Source organism: Tympanuchus pallidicinctus, unplaced genomic scaffold (genome assembly GCF_026119805.1).
Source record: "Tympanuchus pallidicinctus isolate F22 unplaced genomic scaffold, pur_lepc_1.0 scaffold3, whole genome shotgun sequence".
Lineage (NCBI taxonomy): Eukaryota > Metazoa > Chordata > Aves > Galliformes > Phasianidae > Tympanuchus > Tympanuchus pallidicinctus.
This window is the reverse complement of record NW_026294747.1, coordinates 65,152,826-65,171,229: the sequence shown is the minus strand read 5'-3', so window position 1 is coordinate 65,171,229 and position 18,404 is coordinate 65,152,826. Positions and strand designations below refer to the sequence as shown.

At 39.6% G+C, this 18,404-nt stretch overlaps 1 protein-coding gene across 2 annotated transcripts in view; it reads left to right on the top strand.

Annotated features, from left to right (window-relative positions):
* Positions 1–18,404, top strand: part of XYLB (xylulokinase) — an 80,634-nt gene that overhangs the window by 12,136 nt on the left and 50,094 nt on the right. For both annotated transcript variants that reach the window (XM_052693172.1, XM_052693173.1), the window contains exons 9-15: positions 4,521–4,639; positions 6,265–6,346; positions 7,331–7,371; positions 7,803–7,918; positions 9,818–9,933; positions 12,509–12,582; positions 13,296–13,392. In XM_052693172.1, coding sequence (XP_052549132.1) covers positions 4,521–4,639; positions 6,265–6,346; positions 7,331–7,371; positions 7,803–7,918; positions 9,818–9,933; positions 12,509–12,582; positions 13,296–13,392 — 645 coding nt within the window. The remainder of the gene's footprint in view (positions 1–4,520; positions 4,640–6,264; positions 6,347–7,330; positions 7,372–7,802; positions 7,919–9,817; positions 9,934–12,508; positions 12,583–13,295; positions 13,393–18,404) is intronic.

Sequence of the window (18,404 nt, the reverse complement as noted above, 5' to 3'; positions counted from 1 at the left end):
CACCAAAAAAAACCCAAGCTCTATTTGAAAAAAACATAATGTAACCTTCTATATTGCTCTATTCATCATAACAAAGAGCAAAGTGACTAGGCCAGTGTGTCTCCTTTCTGTTGTGTGTTATCTCAGTTATCCAGCTTTTCAATGGCAATTTTAAATGACAGTTACAAGCAATGCCTCCTTCCTGGGAGCTGCGCTATTATTTCTAAATAGCATTTTTGATTCCGTCTCTGAAAATAAGAGAAGATATTCTTCAGAGCTGAAAGGTTAGATAAAAAGATTCTCTAAGGAAATTTTGCATTATAGAGCTGTAGGTGACACCCATGTGTGAAGACCAGCTCATTTTTTCCCTTCTGTTGTTCCATCAAAGCTCATAGAAATAGCAGGACAGTTCAATTTTAGCTAACGGTCAACTTATTCAATACCAGGTATCCCATTTATATTTGAGACCTTAAAAATTGCAAGACAATCCATTCCTATTTTGAAGCAATTGTGTGATTACTGCATCTGTCATCTTGTCTTGTTCTGTTAGCTGTGTATTTTCACAGCTAAATTTGTGCATGTGTATTATTGCCCACAGAATTGCTACTTTGCTCCTCAGTAGGCCCAAGTACTGAGCATTTCAGCCACTCAGCGACCTCCACAAAGCTCCGTGTCCTGCGTTTCAAACAGAGACTGAGAGCTTCAGGATGCTTTTTTCTGACAAAGGAATACGTTGCTTCATTAGAAGATTTTCATAGAACATGTGTTGCATTTTTTTGAACAGCTCTAAGGAGAGCCTATCTGTTGTACCTCTGGATATTTACGTAACGTGAATCAATGTTATCTACTGTTCAGAGCATGTAAGATTATTAAATCTCTGTGAAAAAAGATAAGGGAACTAAGCAGGATGTTACAGTTCTCTTTACAACGCAGAAGACTTTTTGGTGATGTAAGCTGTATTTGGTCTTGTACATTCTTATCTTCTGTTAATGTAATGAGAGAGAATTCTAATTTCAGTACTGAAATATAATTGCAGCAGTTATTTGGATCCATCTGTAAAACTTGCTTGTCACATACGATTTCTTGCAATTCCCTTGATCTTTTATGTTGCACCTGTGTGTTGTAGTTTGAAACACGTCTCAATAATGTTCATGTAATAGGCTTAATCTTCATTTCTGTAGGTGTGACTTCAGGACATATTGCCTTTAAAAAACTTGTCAAATTGCTTAGTTCTGCACAATTCTCTCTTCAAATTTTCATGATGTTGTAGGGAATGTGCTAGTCAGTTTTAGGCATTTTTCTTCTTAAAGATCCAATCTCACAAAGTTCAGATGAACTTTATGGGCTCCTTATGAATGGCTGAGCACCTTGTCTGATTGATTTGAAAGAAATCAACTTACATTCTGGTGGAACAAAGAATGATTTTTATTTATATTGTGTGGAAGGTAAAAGTAAGATACATTTGGGACATATGAATGAAGTGGCCACTTCAGGTGTTGTTTCTTTTAGAAGATACCTTAAAGAGCAGCTACTCAGCTCTTGACCTAGAGAAGCTTTATCTTTTGTAATGCTTTTCTAGGAGCCTTAGGCAAATTATAGCTTAGCATACTTGCTTCTATTGTTCAACCAAATTAGGATGCTTAGAGCTGAAGCCTATTCAGAAGGAAGCACAGTAAGCTGAACTTACTCTTGATGTAGGCTGTTGGTGTCAGCAGAGTTATGCTGCTTATGATCTGGGCTCTTGAGAAGGCAATCTGGAGCGCTGTAACACAAATGCACTTACCTGTTTATAAATATATGCAAATACTGATCTTTGGGTTGTTGATTAATGAAGCCAGTTAGTCGGTTTCTTTTGGTCTTGGTGATGATTTTTTTCCAACCTTGTATTTTTATATAAGCAGTAAATGTTAGCAAGTCCCAGTTGTGCTCCTGAACACTTCATGTTAAGTCAGTGATGCTTGCAGTGGGATGCTGAATTCTGCTCACTTCTGTGTTGAACCTTTCCTCCATTCTTACCAGACTGTGGACTTGACTGTTGACCTTCCTCATTACTGATGGGGTGACATCTGGAGTGGCAAGTTGAAGGGTTGCATTTTGTTGTTTTTTCTTCCTTGTTTTTAATTGTATTACTTATTTTTATGTTAAACTTACAATGATGTTCTTAAGCCATTTTTTACTCACTTTTATTTCTAGAACTGGCATAGATCATAACCAGAGGTGCTTGAGTTAGGTGCTCGTTGTGTTGCTCCACATGTAATTGAAGGAGGAAGCAGTTCCAGGGAGCATCCAGCTCTCTGGTTTCTTTCTCAGGTGTGTGTAGCTGGATAGGGTGATCTGGGCCAATAAGCAGGTTCTTCTTATCAAGTAATTGTTTCACATCTTTTAAATGAGTTTTTGAGAGTGAGGTAAATTAGTTTGTCTATCTTTTATCAGGGCATAACAGAGTCTCTGTGTGACTGTGTCTACCAGTCAATAAAACTGAAGTGCTGTTTCAGTTTATATATTAGCTTAGACCTTTTCAGTCATAAATGTTACTGTTTTCTCTATTTTTATGGAGGAAAGATTGGAAGCACTCCTTATATCTTCAAAAACTGCATTGGAAGATACTGGTTGAGTGTTTCCCTATGCTTGCAGGGTATGGGGGTGAAGGATTTAAATTCTGAGGAAACAACAGCTACCCTTTCTCTAATAAAGTTCCTATTTATTTAAAGACTTCCTTGATCGCTGGTTAGGAGATTTTCAAGGAAACTTTCTAGCTTTCCTTAATTCTTCCTAGGCAGCCCTATTATGCCTGGGAGGCCTGGGAAGAGGCTGCTCACTCTCTTCATCCCTTGGAAGAGCAGATGGTGATGCTGGACTCAGGTTTCCTAGGCAGGAGGGATGGCTAGATTTAAGAGAAGTGAGAAAAGCTGGTCTGAGTCATCATCTTTCCTTCTCTTGGTGGTAATGACTCTAACAGTGGAGAAGGAAACTAACTGGTGCATAATTTAAGTGTGTTTAATTTGCGTGAAATTAGATGAATTGAATTTAACAAATTTAATTCTATTGTAAATGTTACTAAGTATAGTTCAAATTTCCTGCTGTTTGGCTTGGTTTATTCAGGTGCTTGCGCAGTGCAAAGCACTAAGTCCAGACCTTGTTGGTGATGCTTAGGATTGAGCTGTATGAATAGATATTTTAGAAATAAATGTCTTTGATCTGTGGAGAAAGGCTGCTGGGAATTGATAATGTCAGCTTATTTGTGCACGATTAACCAGCAGTGGGGTATGCAGAGGGAGTATGGCAGACTTGTGGATTTGTTCAGAGTAAGAGCCTTGTGTAATGCTGCCTGAAGGTTACAAGGTTACAAAGGTTACAAACCTTCTCTTCCTCTGTGTCCCAGCACTGTGAGTGTCATCTTATTCCACAGACAGTGCCTGCTGGGTCAACTTCACTGTCTTTGTGTTTTTTCACAGTTTCAAGATGTATTGAATTGAAGTAAACTTCAGGTATTCCAGTGCTCGGCTGAGAACGTGGTTGTGTTTCTGAGATAAATAAGTCACAGGCTAGACAGTCTTCAAAATGAAAATGTTGTTAATCCAGTGTAAGACTAATATGTCCCTGAACAGCATTAACCAGTAGTGCTTACAGATTTTTCAAGTCTAATGAAATGTGCAATTAAAGACATCCTAGAAATACAAGCAAGGGATGTGGAGTGCTTAGCAGGTTGCTTAGATTTGATCACTGCTTCAGTTAACTTTATAAACTGGGACAGTGCAAATAAAATAGTGAGGAGAAAAAAGCAATGAGAGATGAAACAGAAAATGATGTGCCCAGGAAAGTGGTAGAATTGGCATACCTGCAGGTTTTCAAGAAACGTGGAGATGTGGCACTGAGGGATGTGGCTTAGTGGTCACGGTGGTGATGGCGTGGTGGTTGGACTTGATGATCTTAGTGGTCTTTTCCAACCTCAATGATTCTATGATTCTAAGCTAGGGTGGTTTTTTTGTTTTTGTTTTTATTTTTGCAACTGGTATTTTTATTTCATTGTCTTTGAAGAAGGAAGCACTGATATGGAGGAAGATGAGTCAATGTGGGCAGTGGATGTAGGTGCTGGTTTGATGCTCAAAGATAGTAGTGCATAGCCAAGCTGCCTAGGATAGAGTTTCTTCATTGTTAGGTCTCAGATGAGGACAACTTGCCTTCAGGTGACACTGCTGCATCTAGACAGTAGTGAAGTATTTCTATAAAGCAGAAGGATTGAGGAGGAGTCAGTGGAGAGATATGTTTTCTCTTTTCTTTATTTGAAAATAACTGATTTTTCTGTTGCAGTGTGCATCAGAGAAGTATTTTCTGCAACCTTGCAGATGAAAGGCGGTTAGGTAGAATCATCAGTATCAATTGTACTTAGAAGGGTTGAGACCATTCTATTTGAATGTAGAATGTTTTTTGTAAACTCTGCTGCCTCTAACGAGGTGGAATTTTGTGATGTAGTGGTGTTTTCTTTACCCAAGTTTTGTGTTTAATGATCTGTGCTTCTTGTTTTGATCTGTATCTTTCAGGTTCTGGTATGAATCTGCTGCAAATTTGGGAAAAGGTGTGGTCAGCATCCTGCCTTGATGCTTGTGCACCAGGGTTAGTGGAGAAACTGGGAAACCCTGTGCCATCCCATTCAGTTCTGGTATGTGCCTGTCTAGAGGAGTTTAAATGAGCAAACAAATAAGAACCACCAGCAAACCAAACCCACACAAACAACAAAGAATGGCAAAATATTTCTCACTGGAAAAAATTAGAGCTTTTTGTTGAGAGTTCTGCTGATGGTTCTTTCTTGGAGTATATTTGAGTGTGTGTCTGTGTGCACAGTTACCCTCAGAGCGATGTTGGTTGATTTAATACTTGCAGGTATTCTGTACATATGCGTGTCAGAGCAGAAGAGGACACTTTTGGAAACTGGTAGCAGGTATCTGTCATAGCTTTCACTGTGGATCATCCTGGATTCTAGCATGCTCTGTGCTATGAAGACCAACAATTTGGCAGATGCTCCAGTGATGAGAATTGTTGGGGTTTTCTCTTCCCAATCCCCATATATGTCCTCTAGTCAGCTGGCTACTGCAGAACTGTGTGTGGCTTTTGTTGCTGCAGAAACAGAACTCAACATTTGCATTACTTAGCAGCAGCCTCGTTTTAAATTGTAGAATTAAGGAGTTAATCTTTGTGAATAATTGGGGATGTTTAGAGCTCCTCAATTCATGTAGCATAATGACGGAATCAAATCAAGGCTCACATCTCTTCAAGTAGATCAATTTAGTCTTAGTATCTAACAGGAAAAAGAAAAGAGCTATTGCTTTAGATGGTGCACATGTGAAACAGTATAGATATCTGTCACTGATTCGTCTTTAGTCAGTCTGTTAACGTAGCTGACTTGTGATTCTAATGCTAATCTTCTCTAATGGAGAGAAACATCGCAAAGTCCTTGTACTTTTGTAAGGGTAGTTGTTGTGTTCTCTTATTTTTTTCCTCTGTGGCTGTCAGCTGTGGCTTAAAAAAAAAAAAGTGCCGTTGTTGGCCTGTAAAATAACAGGTGTCATATTAGAATCATAGAATTGCTGAGGTTGGAAAAGACCTCCAAGATCATCCAGTCCAACCATCCACCTGTTACCAGTATTTCTCACCAAACCATGTCCCTCAGTACATTATTTTTGAACACCTCCATCATTTCCTGATGTCCAGCCTCAATCTCCCTGGTGCAACTTGAGGCCATTCCCTCTATTCCTGTCTCTTATCACAGGGGCCAACCCCCCCACCTTGGTCAGCCTCCCTTCAGGTAGTTGTAGAGAGCAATGAGGTCTCTCCTGAGCCTTCTCTTCTCCAGACTAGGCAATCCCAGGTCCCTTAGCTGCTCCTTGTAACTTGTGCTCCAGACCCCTCATGTTCCAACATTTAATGTTGTGATGTGTATTAATGTTGTGTTTGCATTGGATTTTTAGTTTCTGTGTATTCCACGCATGTGTGCAGAATAGGTGGATATGTTTGTTATTGGACGTAAGTAACATGAGAGTGAACCAGGGCTAAAATGCTACTGCTTACTTGATCTATTTCAAAATCTAATCTGCGTGTGTTTCTGAGATTGTCTGACAAAAAAATTACATTCAAAATCAGGAAAATATTTATGCCTTAAATATACAGAAATTTTTCAACTGCTCTATGGGTTTTTGGAACTATATTACAGCACTGTGTTGTACGCTGTGAGGTTATTTTCCAATTTTGAGCTTTTTTTCCTTGCTCTGTATTTCTTTCTTTCCTTAGGGATCCATTTCTCCATATTATGTTCAGCGTTATGAGTTTAGCCCAGACTGTAAAATAGTAGCCTTTACAGGAGACAATCCAGGTGAGATGATTAAGTGTGTAAGATTCAGTGAATATGTTTATGCGTGTACTGAAATTCTAGATCAATACTATTAATTCTCAGATGCTTCTTTATACAGTGAAAGGATATCACATTTATCAGCATTAATAGCTTTTTCTGACAGCCATCCCTCACTGATTATTCTTAGATATAGACATCTCGGATAAGCAGAGTATTGCAAATGACTTCCACTTAGCCTATTATTTGGAGGTGACTTCGTTTGCCTCCTGATAACTTCAGTTTTTGTTTGTCTCCACCTAACAGCCAATTCTTAAAACGAATTGCTTCCATTTTTGACTTAGGAAATGTGAATACAAAGCCTGCTGTTGTATCTTTTGAGTCAAAGAGATGGAGATGGATGTTACAGCTGTTCTTTAAGAGTTAGAGCTGTCCTTTTGCAGAGTGGTAGATCCCAATATAGGGGAAGATGTTAATTTAGGGTCAGGTTTTGTAATCCTCAAAACTGTTTAAGTGCAGACAGAGCAAAGCCATCCGTTTCTCAGGACTGTGAAAGTGCTTGCTGTATTACAGGAGCGTGTCCTGGTTTGGATTGAGATATAGGATTCATCCTGGAATGTTTCCCATGAGCAGTATGGGAGATGAATGTCTTGAAAATTGAATTGATTTTTCTTGAGATTAAAATTCAGTTTAGTCCAATAGATACATGAGTAGTCTGTAAGTGGAAGCCTTTGTGCTTTAAATAAGGCTCCACAGTATTTAAAACTTGAACATACAAAACTTTAGAGAATCCTGCAGCTCTGTAGCTCTTGGCCTTGAATGTTTTTGATTCAGTGTCAAAAATAACTCCATCGCCCAAACTCTTACGTGTACAGGCCAAGGCTGTCACAAGTATACTTGCCATTTATATTCTGCTTTGAGATGGTGAATTCAGTGTACTGTGACGTCTCATGCGGTATGCTATAATTGAGTCACACAAGTAACTTTTTATCTGACTTCTGGTTTCAGCATCGTTGGCAGGGATGAGGCTTCAAGAAGGAGATATTGCAGTAAGTCAAAACGTATTTCTGAAAACTGTTCATGTCCCTGAATAAGTAGAGTGTATGAAATGTGGAACAGTAACAAGGGCAGTAGCTGTAGGTTATCAGTCAAATTAATCTGCCAGTGTTGATTTTCTGTTTATTGGCTTCATGCTTGTTTTATTTCTATCAATGTGCAAGCTGTCTGAAAGATTTTAAGCAAACTGTGTAACTATTTTTAACTAACGCTCCAGTCACTAAGGCCTAAGTCTCTGTCTAGTATGTATTTCACTGATGTGACAACCTGAAAGTCAGAGCTAGCTTCAGTATGAATCCAATTGACTTAATGTGTAATTTAAAAACAATTAGTGGTGATAACAAATGGTTTTAATTTAATTTCTGTATTGCTTTCCATGCACGTTGTGATAACGCCTCAATTACTTTTTTTTTTCCTCCTCCAGATTAGCCTTGGCACAAGTGACACATTGTTTCTGTGGATCCAGGAGCCAACTCCAGCCTTAGAAGGTCACATCCTCTGCAATCCTGTTGATTCTCAAACATTCATGGCACTTTTATGGTAATATCTTTTCTTTTTGGTACGTTTGGGATCAATAGCATATTTGTCTGTGTTGGTGTTTTATTCCTTTTGCAAAATGATCACGAATAGAACATTCAGCATTCTGTATGGTCTCAGGCAATCTATTGCTGAAACATTTGCATCAGTGTTAGAGCATTCTCATTGTTTAGCGTGGGTAACTGCAGCTGCAGAGTTATGATGGATGGATTTTCATGGCAATAAAAAGACAAAATTATTTTTATATATTCATAGAGCCAGTTCACTATGAATCTAACATAGTATATTTAAGGTATAGGAATAATAGCCTTTTGAAATGTAATAATCTGGAATGCCGGAAGCTTGACCAGACTGTACAACTTCTGTGCTATTCTAGTGGTCCAGAGGGAACATAAAGGGGCAGGTGAAAGGTTCCTTTTCATGGAGGAGTATAATCAGTGCTGTTCAGGGACAGATTAGGCTGCGCATGTGGAAAATACTGAGATCTCAAGAAACAGAGCTGAGAGGATGATCCTCATGGTGGCTTTTGGCTGCTGTGATCTGAGAATGGTTTGGCTGTTATCCAAGCAAGCAGGTGGAAAGAGGACCTGAAGCTACCTTGTCCCTGTGTTCAGGGAAAAAGCTTACAAGTCAGAGTATTTGGGCAAATATTTACAGATACAAGTATTTTACAGATACATTTGAAGTCAAAATCCTCGGGATTGCACAGAGCACAGCACAGAATTTATTGGTGGGAGTGAATGGGGCTATTGCTTGGGAAGAACTTAAGGTGTGATGGACCCATTAGTTGTGAGTGTACAGATACGGTCCTCTTAAAGAAATTTTGATTCCCCCAACTTGGGCTGATTCTTATGTCATAGTAGTAACATTGTTTCAATTATTACAAATTAGCTGGGGTATAAATGGCATTTTCTGAAGTGGAGATTTGATGGCCTTCCTGGTTAAAGCAACCTGTTTCCTCTGGATTTTGAGATTGTTCTTTTTTTTTTTTTTTTTTTTTTGGTATCACAAAATCAGACTGTAGGTGCTTCAGCAGAGCTCACATCTGCCTTTTAAGTGTGATTTCTTTATCTGAATAAGAATGGGATGCTGTAGATGACAGTGGGAGCAGGGTTGTGAAGTTGAGTTTAGAATGTTGATGTTGACTGCAAGTTACTGATTTTCATAATATGATTTCTCAACAGTTTGGCTATTTTTGAAGCTTTGTATTTAAGTTTCAATTTTTTTCCTAATTTTTCCCTGTTTTGACTTCCTTTGCCAATACTGGCATGGAGCAAGGCCTCATAAGTCTTACTGGACCCGAGCCGGCTCCATACCAGTACAACACTCCTGAAATCATAAATGATGTAATGCAGTGAAGAGATGCTTTTCCTCCTTACAGTCATCTCACAGCTAGCCTTTTCTTACTATGACAGAGTGCTTCTGACAGGAAGTCAGCTTCCTCACCATTCAGACCATTTCTCAGTACAAAAACACAGCTCCCCAAGTCCTGCTCTACAGCCAGCACGAGCAGAGCTGATGTGTGTTCTTCAGTGCTTTGGGCTCTAGGAAACAATGATAAGCCAGGCTTTGGTTTGCAACTCCTGTCCTTGGTGCTCTGAGATGTGGTAGCTGTTCAGAGCTAGACTGAGTATGGCGTGATCTGCTGGCCTGATGTAAGCCAACTCATTGGAGAGATCTCTGCGCTGTGTTCATCAACATGTCTTGTAATAGTTTTCTCTCTTACCCAGTTTCTTGCTTCTCCATCTGTTTCCATAATGAAGAGAGGATAGTATAGTTTTGATTGCCCAGCTGTCTTCAATTGATGTAATAAGCAGCAATATTACATAAAACAGCAATTTGCTTTAAAAATCTAGAGCCAAATGGTTTGGAAAATGCATATGGTATGTTTATGTGTTTCAGTTTTAAGAACGGCTCTCTGATGAGAGAGAGGATCCGAAATGAGTGTGCTTCAGGCTCCTGGGATGAATTCTCCAAAGCCTTATCATCTACTGCTGCTGGAAACAATGGGAACTTGGGTACGAGCCTTAGCAGGGCTGGGATTTCCTGAGGTTGATTAAAGACATGTCTTAGTAGGAGTTGTGCCTACTTTCTACTTGAGTCATGAAAAGGACGAAGAATTATGTTGAGCTGTGCAAGGGGAATTTTTCAGGCGTGCTCAGAAATACTTTGGCAGGCTGAGTGTCATTACAGTATTCTTCTTCAAAATTGACTAAAAATAAGAAAAAGATATTTATGGATCTCTTTCGGCCACTGAAAAGGAGTTAACTGCAGATTGTTTAAAATGAGTAATTTCTGAAGGAGATTTGTTTTTTGCTGAGGTCTCAAGCCATGTGGTTTAAATAGCCCCATGCTTTTTTTTCTCAGTCTTCAATCATTCTGATCTCTTAACGTTTCTCTAGAATCTTGCTCTTGCATGTGAATAAAGCAGTAATATCAAATCTTACCCACATGTCCTGCATTTTCCCCTACATGTGTTGTAAAGGCCACTTCATCCCTGATTTTGCCCAACATTAGGCTAAGTGAATGAAAGGAAATAATCAAAACAGTTTAAAAATATTAACAAAAATCATGTATTTGAATTTTTACATTATTCTATTTTTGAAAATTTAACATTTTCAAGGTATTGAAAGATGAGCGTTTGTATAATCAAGATTAATATTTGACTTTTGTATTTGAAATCATTGTAATCATGTTAGATCTGAGTCAAATTGATTTTAAAAAACACTGTAGGGTTATTAAGCTATGGAAGACTTCAATCTTTAGGAAAGTGAATTTAAGATGCAGTTTCTTGACAAAGTGAAGTTAGCACTGATTTCATGTTCAGAATCCCAGTATGAAAAAGACAGGGAGCTGTTGGAGAGGGTCCAGAGGAGAGCCACGAAGATGATCAGGGGACTGGAGCACCTCCCCTGTGAGGACAGGCTGAGGGAGCTGGGCTTGTTCAGCATGGAGAAAAGAAGGCTGTGGGGTGACCTCATGGCAGCCTTTCAGTACCTAAAGGGAGCCTACAAACAGGAGGGGAATCAACTCTTGGAAAGGGTTGACAACTGCAGGACAAGGGAAATGGTTTTAAGTTGAGGGAGGGAAGATTTAGGTTGGATGTCAGGGGGAAGTTCTTTACAGAGAGAGTGGTGAGGTGCTGGAACAGCTGCCCAGAGAGGCTGTGGATGCCCCGTCCCTGGAGGTGTTCAAGGCCAGGTTGGATGTGGCCCTGGGCAGCCTGGTCTGGTATTGAATGTGGAGGTTGGTGGCCCTGCATGTGGCAGGAAGTTGGAGATTGCTGATCCTTGAGGTCCCTTCCAACCCTGGCCATTCAGTGAATTCATGTTATGTCCTGTCAAATCCAGTCTCTGGGGGGTGTTAAAGTGGTCAGGCATTTCTTGCCACTAGATGAATCAGGTCAGTTGATAGGAGGAAATTATTCCAAAAGTCAGACAATAGTGAAAGAAAAATGGAAGTTGATGAAAACCTTGTTATTGGTATCAGGGATAGCAGGACACTGCCTAGAATTTGAAACTTGTGTTACGATATATTCACTTGGGTAACTCAGTCCTCTATAAAAATGGATGTTCTGTGAAACCTGTCCTTCAGTTTTGATAACTGATAACCTTGCGTGACTTCTGGGTTATTTGGAGATATTTAAACATGTAAAAATATAGGAGTCTCTGATTTCCTGAACAAAGCAGAGTGGAGAAGAGCCTGATTTGGCTTCCTTTCTTTTATCCCTTGTTCCCTGCGCACTGAGCAAGATGATGCCTTTGGAGGCTTTGGAGATGTGGAGATGAGCAGAGGCAGCTGCTAGGGTGAAGTTTTCTTGGGGGCTAATGCTTATTGGTCTCCTAGGGCAGCATATTCTCATTCTGAAGACCTGACCCTTGCAGTCTGTGCTTAGCTTCCTAAGCTGCTCTCCTAGCTTAGCTTCCTCCTAGCTGCTCTGATCAGCTTTCCAGTTCTTGTTTTGTTTTTTTTTTGTCTCCTTTCCTGAGTATCTTTTCTGACCAAATTGCCATCAGCACAAAGGAAATCTTTTTCACACTTTTTCCTCTAAGTGTCTGCAAAGCATTACTGCATTTCCTTAGATCTCATTAATAATATTCAGAGACCAGTTCTGCTTTGTGACTTAAAACATCTGATGCTCTCTCATAAATTCATGAAATCTAATCCAGTGCATGGAATGTTCTGCTATTCCTACACACTTCTTACAAACCTCTCTTTTTCATTTTTTTTTCTTTCAACTTTGCAAATAATTTACTGAAACTATTTCTATTATATATTATCTTAGTACTGTGCTACTTGCATATGTACATGATCTGGTGGATAGGAACTTTTTTGGTAGACTTATCTTTTATTGTTTTGCTTAGATTTCTAATGAAGTGTTAGAGGCCTAGAGCCAGCCTCTTTTTTGTAAAGCCAAAAGTAATTAAACTTATTAAATCTGGACTGAAATTAGTTAAGAAACAAGCTGTATGGTATATCAAATGTCTTTCTAAACATAATGATTTGTATTTATTATTTCAGCTCTGTGCTGAAATAAGATTACAGCTTTGAGCTAGGAGAAAACATGACACTCTTGAATGTTGACTGATGCAGGTTTCTACTTTGACGTGATGGAAATCACTCCTGAAGCAGTTGGGATTCACAGATTCAACAGCAACAACCAAAAGGTAGTGATAATCTAGTTATTGCCTAAAACCTTGAAGGTGTGCTGCCAAAGCTTGAAATGTTTGCTGTTATCTCTTGCCTGAGATGCTCTCTTCCAAGTTCCAAGTGCCTGCTGTTTAAATGAGCGCTTAGTTGCTTCTTGCTGTTTCACAAGTTTGTAGGCACTGGTTGTGGTACATGGAAAAAGTCAACTTTTTTGTGAAACGTTCTTTTTTTTTAGTTCAATGTTTTCCCACTTCTGCCAGCTTTCATCTGGTTAACAGAGGACTGAAAGATGCTACTTGTAACAACTAACAAAAAGCTTGTTTCACTTCTGTGCAGACAGAAATGCATAGATTTAAACTCCCTGGCATTGCTTGAAGCGTTTGAATTTTATATACTTTAATTTTTCAGTTTTTGAGGTATTGATCCTTAAGCAGCCTTTGGTGTTGAGAAATACTAATAGTTTACAACTCACACTAGTCCTCTTTCCGTTCTGCATTGATTTCAGGACTGATGGATTTGCCTGCAGTTCCAAGGTTACAGGTTGCGTTTTTGAGTCTTTATGTGTCTTATGCATACGAATAGAGGACTGGCCTAGTTGAAAGCTAACTTCAGAGTGAAGACAAGGATAATGAGCTGTAAATCTGTCTTGTGCTTTTAACTTGTCACCAGCCTGGCGTTGTATACTGTGTAAGATGCTGGTTAACTTAATGCATTCATTCTTTTGATACAGGTTTTGAACTTTCCAAAGGAGGTGGAAATACGAGCCTTGATTGAAGGGCAGTTCATGGCCAAGAGGATTCATGCTGAAAAGCTGGGGTATAAAGTCAGTAAGTATGCTGACAGTGCTGCAGAACTAATGGTAATACAGTTCAAACACAAAGATGGGAGCTCTGGCAGTAATGTCAGTATTGTGAATTGTACGTACAGAAACTGGTATGACTTCTGAATGAGCCTGCTGGAAACATTTTTGACAGTTTGCTGGGAACAAGCTTTTGCAGATGTTAACTAAAGAAGCAGCAACGATTTAACTTCGATTACTTCTTTGCAAGTATTCTTGCTATTTGTTACTAAGCTGCATTGTCAATTTTTAAATAAGAGCTTTGACTTTGATAGCTTTGTTAAGTGAAAAAAAGACTAGGCCTCTGCCTAAGGCACCAGGCTGTAACTCAGAAAATCTGAAATCTATGTTCAGTTCCTGGACCTGCCATGAGATGCTCACTTATCTCCAGAGTTTTCTGCTAATGAAACAGAAGTCATTTTCCTGTCTTGTGATTTAGAAAGGAAAAGATCTTGCACTCCAGAATTTTTAGTGCAGCAAAATCAGCTGGTATTTTACATATAGAGGTGGGAGCAGAATCACTACTGCCTGTGTAATTCAAGGGGAAAAATACAGGAAATTTGAGAAGCTGTTTTGTTTTTTTTTCTTTTCTGCCAGTACATCATCCAGTGGCATCTTAAAAACACTTTTCAACTCTTCTTGAGAGTTTTCTAAAATAATGACTTTGCAGAATAAAATGTTGGTTATTGATACACTTCAAAACAAATCCTGAGCGCTTTTTTTACAAGCCTTTTATTTTCTCCAACCTCTGTGCTCTTGTCCGCAATCACAAGGGATACTGTTGTGACTTTGTTTTTCTTCTGTACTTGAAACAGTATTTAATTGTGGAGGTTATTTATGCAAACAGAGATTCAAATAGATTGTGTTTAAAATACCAATTTCTACTCTGTTCGTAGGTGTGGCTCTGCAGTATGATGGGCTTATGCAGCTAGGAAGCTCATGGTTGAAGAGGATACATTTGTACTTCATGAATGTCAGGGTTCAGACAAATGCAGAGTCGGAGAAGAACTATTTAGGATGTCAGACAACTCTGACGCAGGAATGAGTGGGTAGAAATTGTCTCTACGTGTGTTGAGGCTAAGTAGGGCAGATGAAAACCTCACTTGTTGTAGGATTTCATAAGCTTTAAAAGCACACATACCTTTTTTTTTTTTTTTAATTTTAGTGCTGTAGGATCTACAGCAAAAAGGAGATTGTTTTCCTGTAGATTCCTTGGAACCTTGTATGCTTTTGCTTTGTTTCATCCCGAGGGTCTAGCTATTTGGTAACTAACAGATGAATTGCTTTGAGAAAGAACTGCTGTACATAGTGTAGGCTGTATGCATCTCCTACTTTTCCTTAGTGGTATTATTGAAATGTCATCTTCTGTTGTTTGTGTGGTGATGGCAAGCTTGCATCTGCATTTGTTGTGTGACAGCTCTGAAAACAGGGTGTGTTCTGAACGTGTTTCAGGGTATGGATGAGCTCTGTGGGAGTTACTCTGATACTATCAGGCTTTCTCTTGTTTCATAGTTAAAGCTGTGCTGCTTTTCAGGCTGCTTTTTTTGGCTTTAATGTGATTAAACCTCATTTACTTTTTGTATGAAAGATGCAGTCAGGATCCTTGTGCTTATTCAATTCTTTTTAGGCCTATTCTACATGGGGAATTTACTTTCAGGAATCAAGAATTGCATTCACAAATGCAATTACAGCAGTGTAAATCTGTTGTTCACATCAGTAAGAGGATACTTACTGTGAGTAATAACTACTTGCAAAATCCAGAAGGTTAAGTGATGGCACTTCTAAATCTGTCTGCAACAGAAGATGGAAGTGAAACGGTCAGTCACAACAAGCACTTTATGAAGTCATCCTGAGGTTTACATGGCACCATCTCAAATGAGCAAATGAGCCAGAAATCTGGCTGAGGATTTCTACATCTGGCATCAAGGTGTGCTGCAAAGTCATTTTTGCAGAGTTGTGAACCTGCTTCTCCACTCCTGGGCCAAATGCATTTTGGCTGACTGTAATCGTGAAAGCTTGCAGGTATGCCAGAAAGTGGTTTTTTAGGGGAAGAGAATTTTGTAGAAATTACTTTTGTCTTTCAGAGTTCTTGGATATGTGCTGCAAACATTACATGTGTTATATAATTTCTTAGAATTTATTTGCAGTTAATGAATGTATTATCTTGCTAGTAGAAGTACTTTAAAGCTTCTCATTCTACCTGGCTCTGCAGGAAGAGGTGCAATGATGCTGAAGTATAGTTTTCATGTGAGATTATGCAGCAAGTTTGACACGTCCAATACATTACAGATCTTCACAAACTATGAGGAATAGTATACTAAGCCTTAAAGCAGCTCTTCAGCTGCTGTGTGTGTATGCAGGCTTCAGTGCAGCTTGTGTGCCAGTAGAGGGCAGGGGATTCTGTCTCATGATTTTTTTCCTTTGAGGTTGGGATGTGTGTTTCTGCCTGCTGAAAATGGCAGAGAGTCGCCGGATGATCTTTGAGAGAAAAGTTAGACCTTACATTAGTTGTGATTTGAGGGATTTAAAAGTGTGTGTCACTGTGCTCCAATTGCTCTAATCTTTCTCAATCAGATTTCAGGGGAAATCATTCAGTAACACCCTGTATCCTGTTTTGCTTAAGGGTTGGATAGAGTGTTGTGATCTAGAAACAAACAAGTGAAGTTTGGTCTGTGCCTGTTGTTTACATCCTCTCATTCAGAGATCCATGCAGATAAGTTGAAGGTTTGCTGTTATGCTTTTATTTTCCTGGATTTTGATTGTATCGTAAACATCTTTTTTGTCACATCCTTTTTCTGCTTGCAGCCATCCTCTTTGAAAGCCAAGCTCACAACTGGAGTTCAGATGCTGATCATATAGCTGTGCTTGTTGGCTGTTTTGGGAACCTTTTCTAATAAGGAACGTACACGTTTCTTTAGTTAAAACCATGGCAACTTCACAGAGAGATGACAATATCTGCAGCTCAGTGACACAGGTGATCACAGCAGCTATAAAACTACAGTGGCAGATCACTCTGAGCCACTGACATACTTTAATAATCTTGATGATCACGTCAGTGTTGATTCTACTCCTGACTCCTGAAAATTCATGTTGACACTGGGCTGGAGAACATTATGGTTGTCCTTGCTTGCACCCAGTGAACTTGTTCTGGTGAACACCTGCAAAAGTAATGATTCTTGGGGGAAAATCTTCTTCCCTGGTCACCAGTCAGTGAAGTAAATACTACAGAGGTGTATGTGATGTATGCTGAAGGAAAACAGTACAAAAGTTGGGGTTCTGGCATTGGTTACACGTACAAACAACAGATACTTAAATGATGTGCTGGTATGTTGATGGCAATCTGAGCAGTCTGTATGTAGATATGAGGTCAGATATGGTAGAGCTGTGAAGCTGCAGCAGCAATTAATGAACCCTGCCTTGCAGGTAGGATAATTATCTGGAGTAGGGGGTTGTCTTGAAGCTGTTAGCTTTTGTGCAGGGCTCGGCATTCACGTTGTTTTCCTGCTAGTGGCTTCTTAACACTGTAGCTGCCCACTGTGCTGATTGTATTACATTTTTATACCTTCAGCAATCTGATTCTGCCACCCAACTGTCATCAGCAGGGGGAGATGGATAGAAGGTGCCAAGTTTTGCAAGCAAACGCATTGTCCATAAAATCCTGCATCTGTATTTATTAAGTAATTTACAGTTTGTTACGCACATAAATCCATCACTTGCAAACAATGCTGGTGCCCTGAATTCTGCTGACACTACTTGGTGCTTATGTATTGGCTGGGGTGACACAGACATGTCTGTGTTTTTTGCACTGTACTAAGAAGGAGTCTTTTTTCTTAAGTGCCATATGTTACTGGTGTGTCAAGTGTGAAAATGCATCTTTCTCATTCAATATACAACAGGATGCATCCTTAAACGAAACAGCAGTTTAAGTGCTTGGCTAGGAAAACGGGAATTTCAGAGCACACTGGGCCTGAGTTCTCAGTAATTAGAAAACAGGTGTTTTCACTTTAAAGAACTCAGCCTAAGATTACATAAATGTAGCAACATGGAGTTTGCCTTTCTGTTTTTTCAGGAAGTGTTTTCATCAGGTGCTCATTGCTGCTTGAGCAGGTGCTGCTGGTTGAGGGTAGCAATAACATGTGGCTCTTTGTCTGCAGGGAAAGCAGCCTGGTGGAGCGAGGGCAGCTCAGAAAACAGCAATTAGTACGTGGAGCTGTTGTTTCATTGTTCATGTTGTCAGGTGGAGGCAAGGCAGCCTGAAGGTGAGGTGTGAGGCTGTCACTTTGCAGCACAGTGGTGGTCGTCTTGATGGTAGGTTGCTTTCCAGTTTGGCAAGGTGAGATGCCACTGGTTGAGGCACTCAGCAATAGCTTTGTGTTAGGCTGGTGATTGTCTTTGCCTGGATTCTACAATTGTAGCCTCTAACTCTGTTGCTAATTACTGGCAGCTTTGGGGTGCTTGTTCAGTCTGTCTGTCCTCACAACTGGTATGTTTCTACTCGAGTTGTAGCAGTGTTTTGCCTGAAACAAGGAGCGAAGCCATTTTGTAGTTGCATACAGATTAAATTGATGTTTATGCCCTGCGGGATTTAAATTTCCTAGAGAAATCAATACTAAAATGTTGTGCTGGCTTTATGCTTGTCTCTTGCTGTTTGCTGCTAAGAGTGCTGGTGGTGTTTCGGCAGCATGAGGGTGATGGCGTTGTTAGAGCTTTTTTGCTCCAGAAAGTGAGTGAAAACGATTGGAAAAATAAGGGGAGGATGAAGTTTAAAACAATGGTAAGTGGTGGTAATGCTTGGATTGGTACATGCAGAAAAACTGTGAAATATGTGGGATAAACAGAACACAAAATACCCATGCCACTGCATCTTTAGCCTGGATGTTGCGAGGGAGAAGTGTTGTCTTGAAGTACTTTCGTATTCATCAAAGGCAGGATCTTCCTCCCAGATAAGTCAGTGATTCTGCTGTAGAGGATATTTGTATTTTCTGATGAAACTTCAGACTG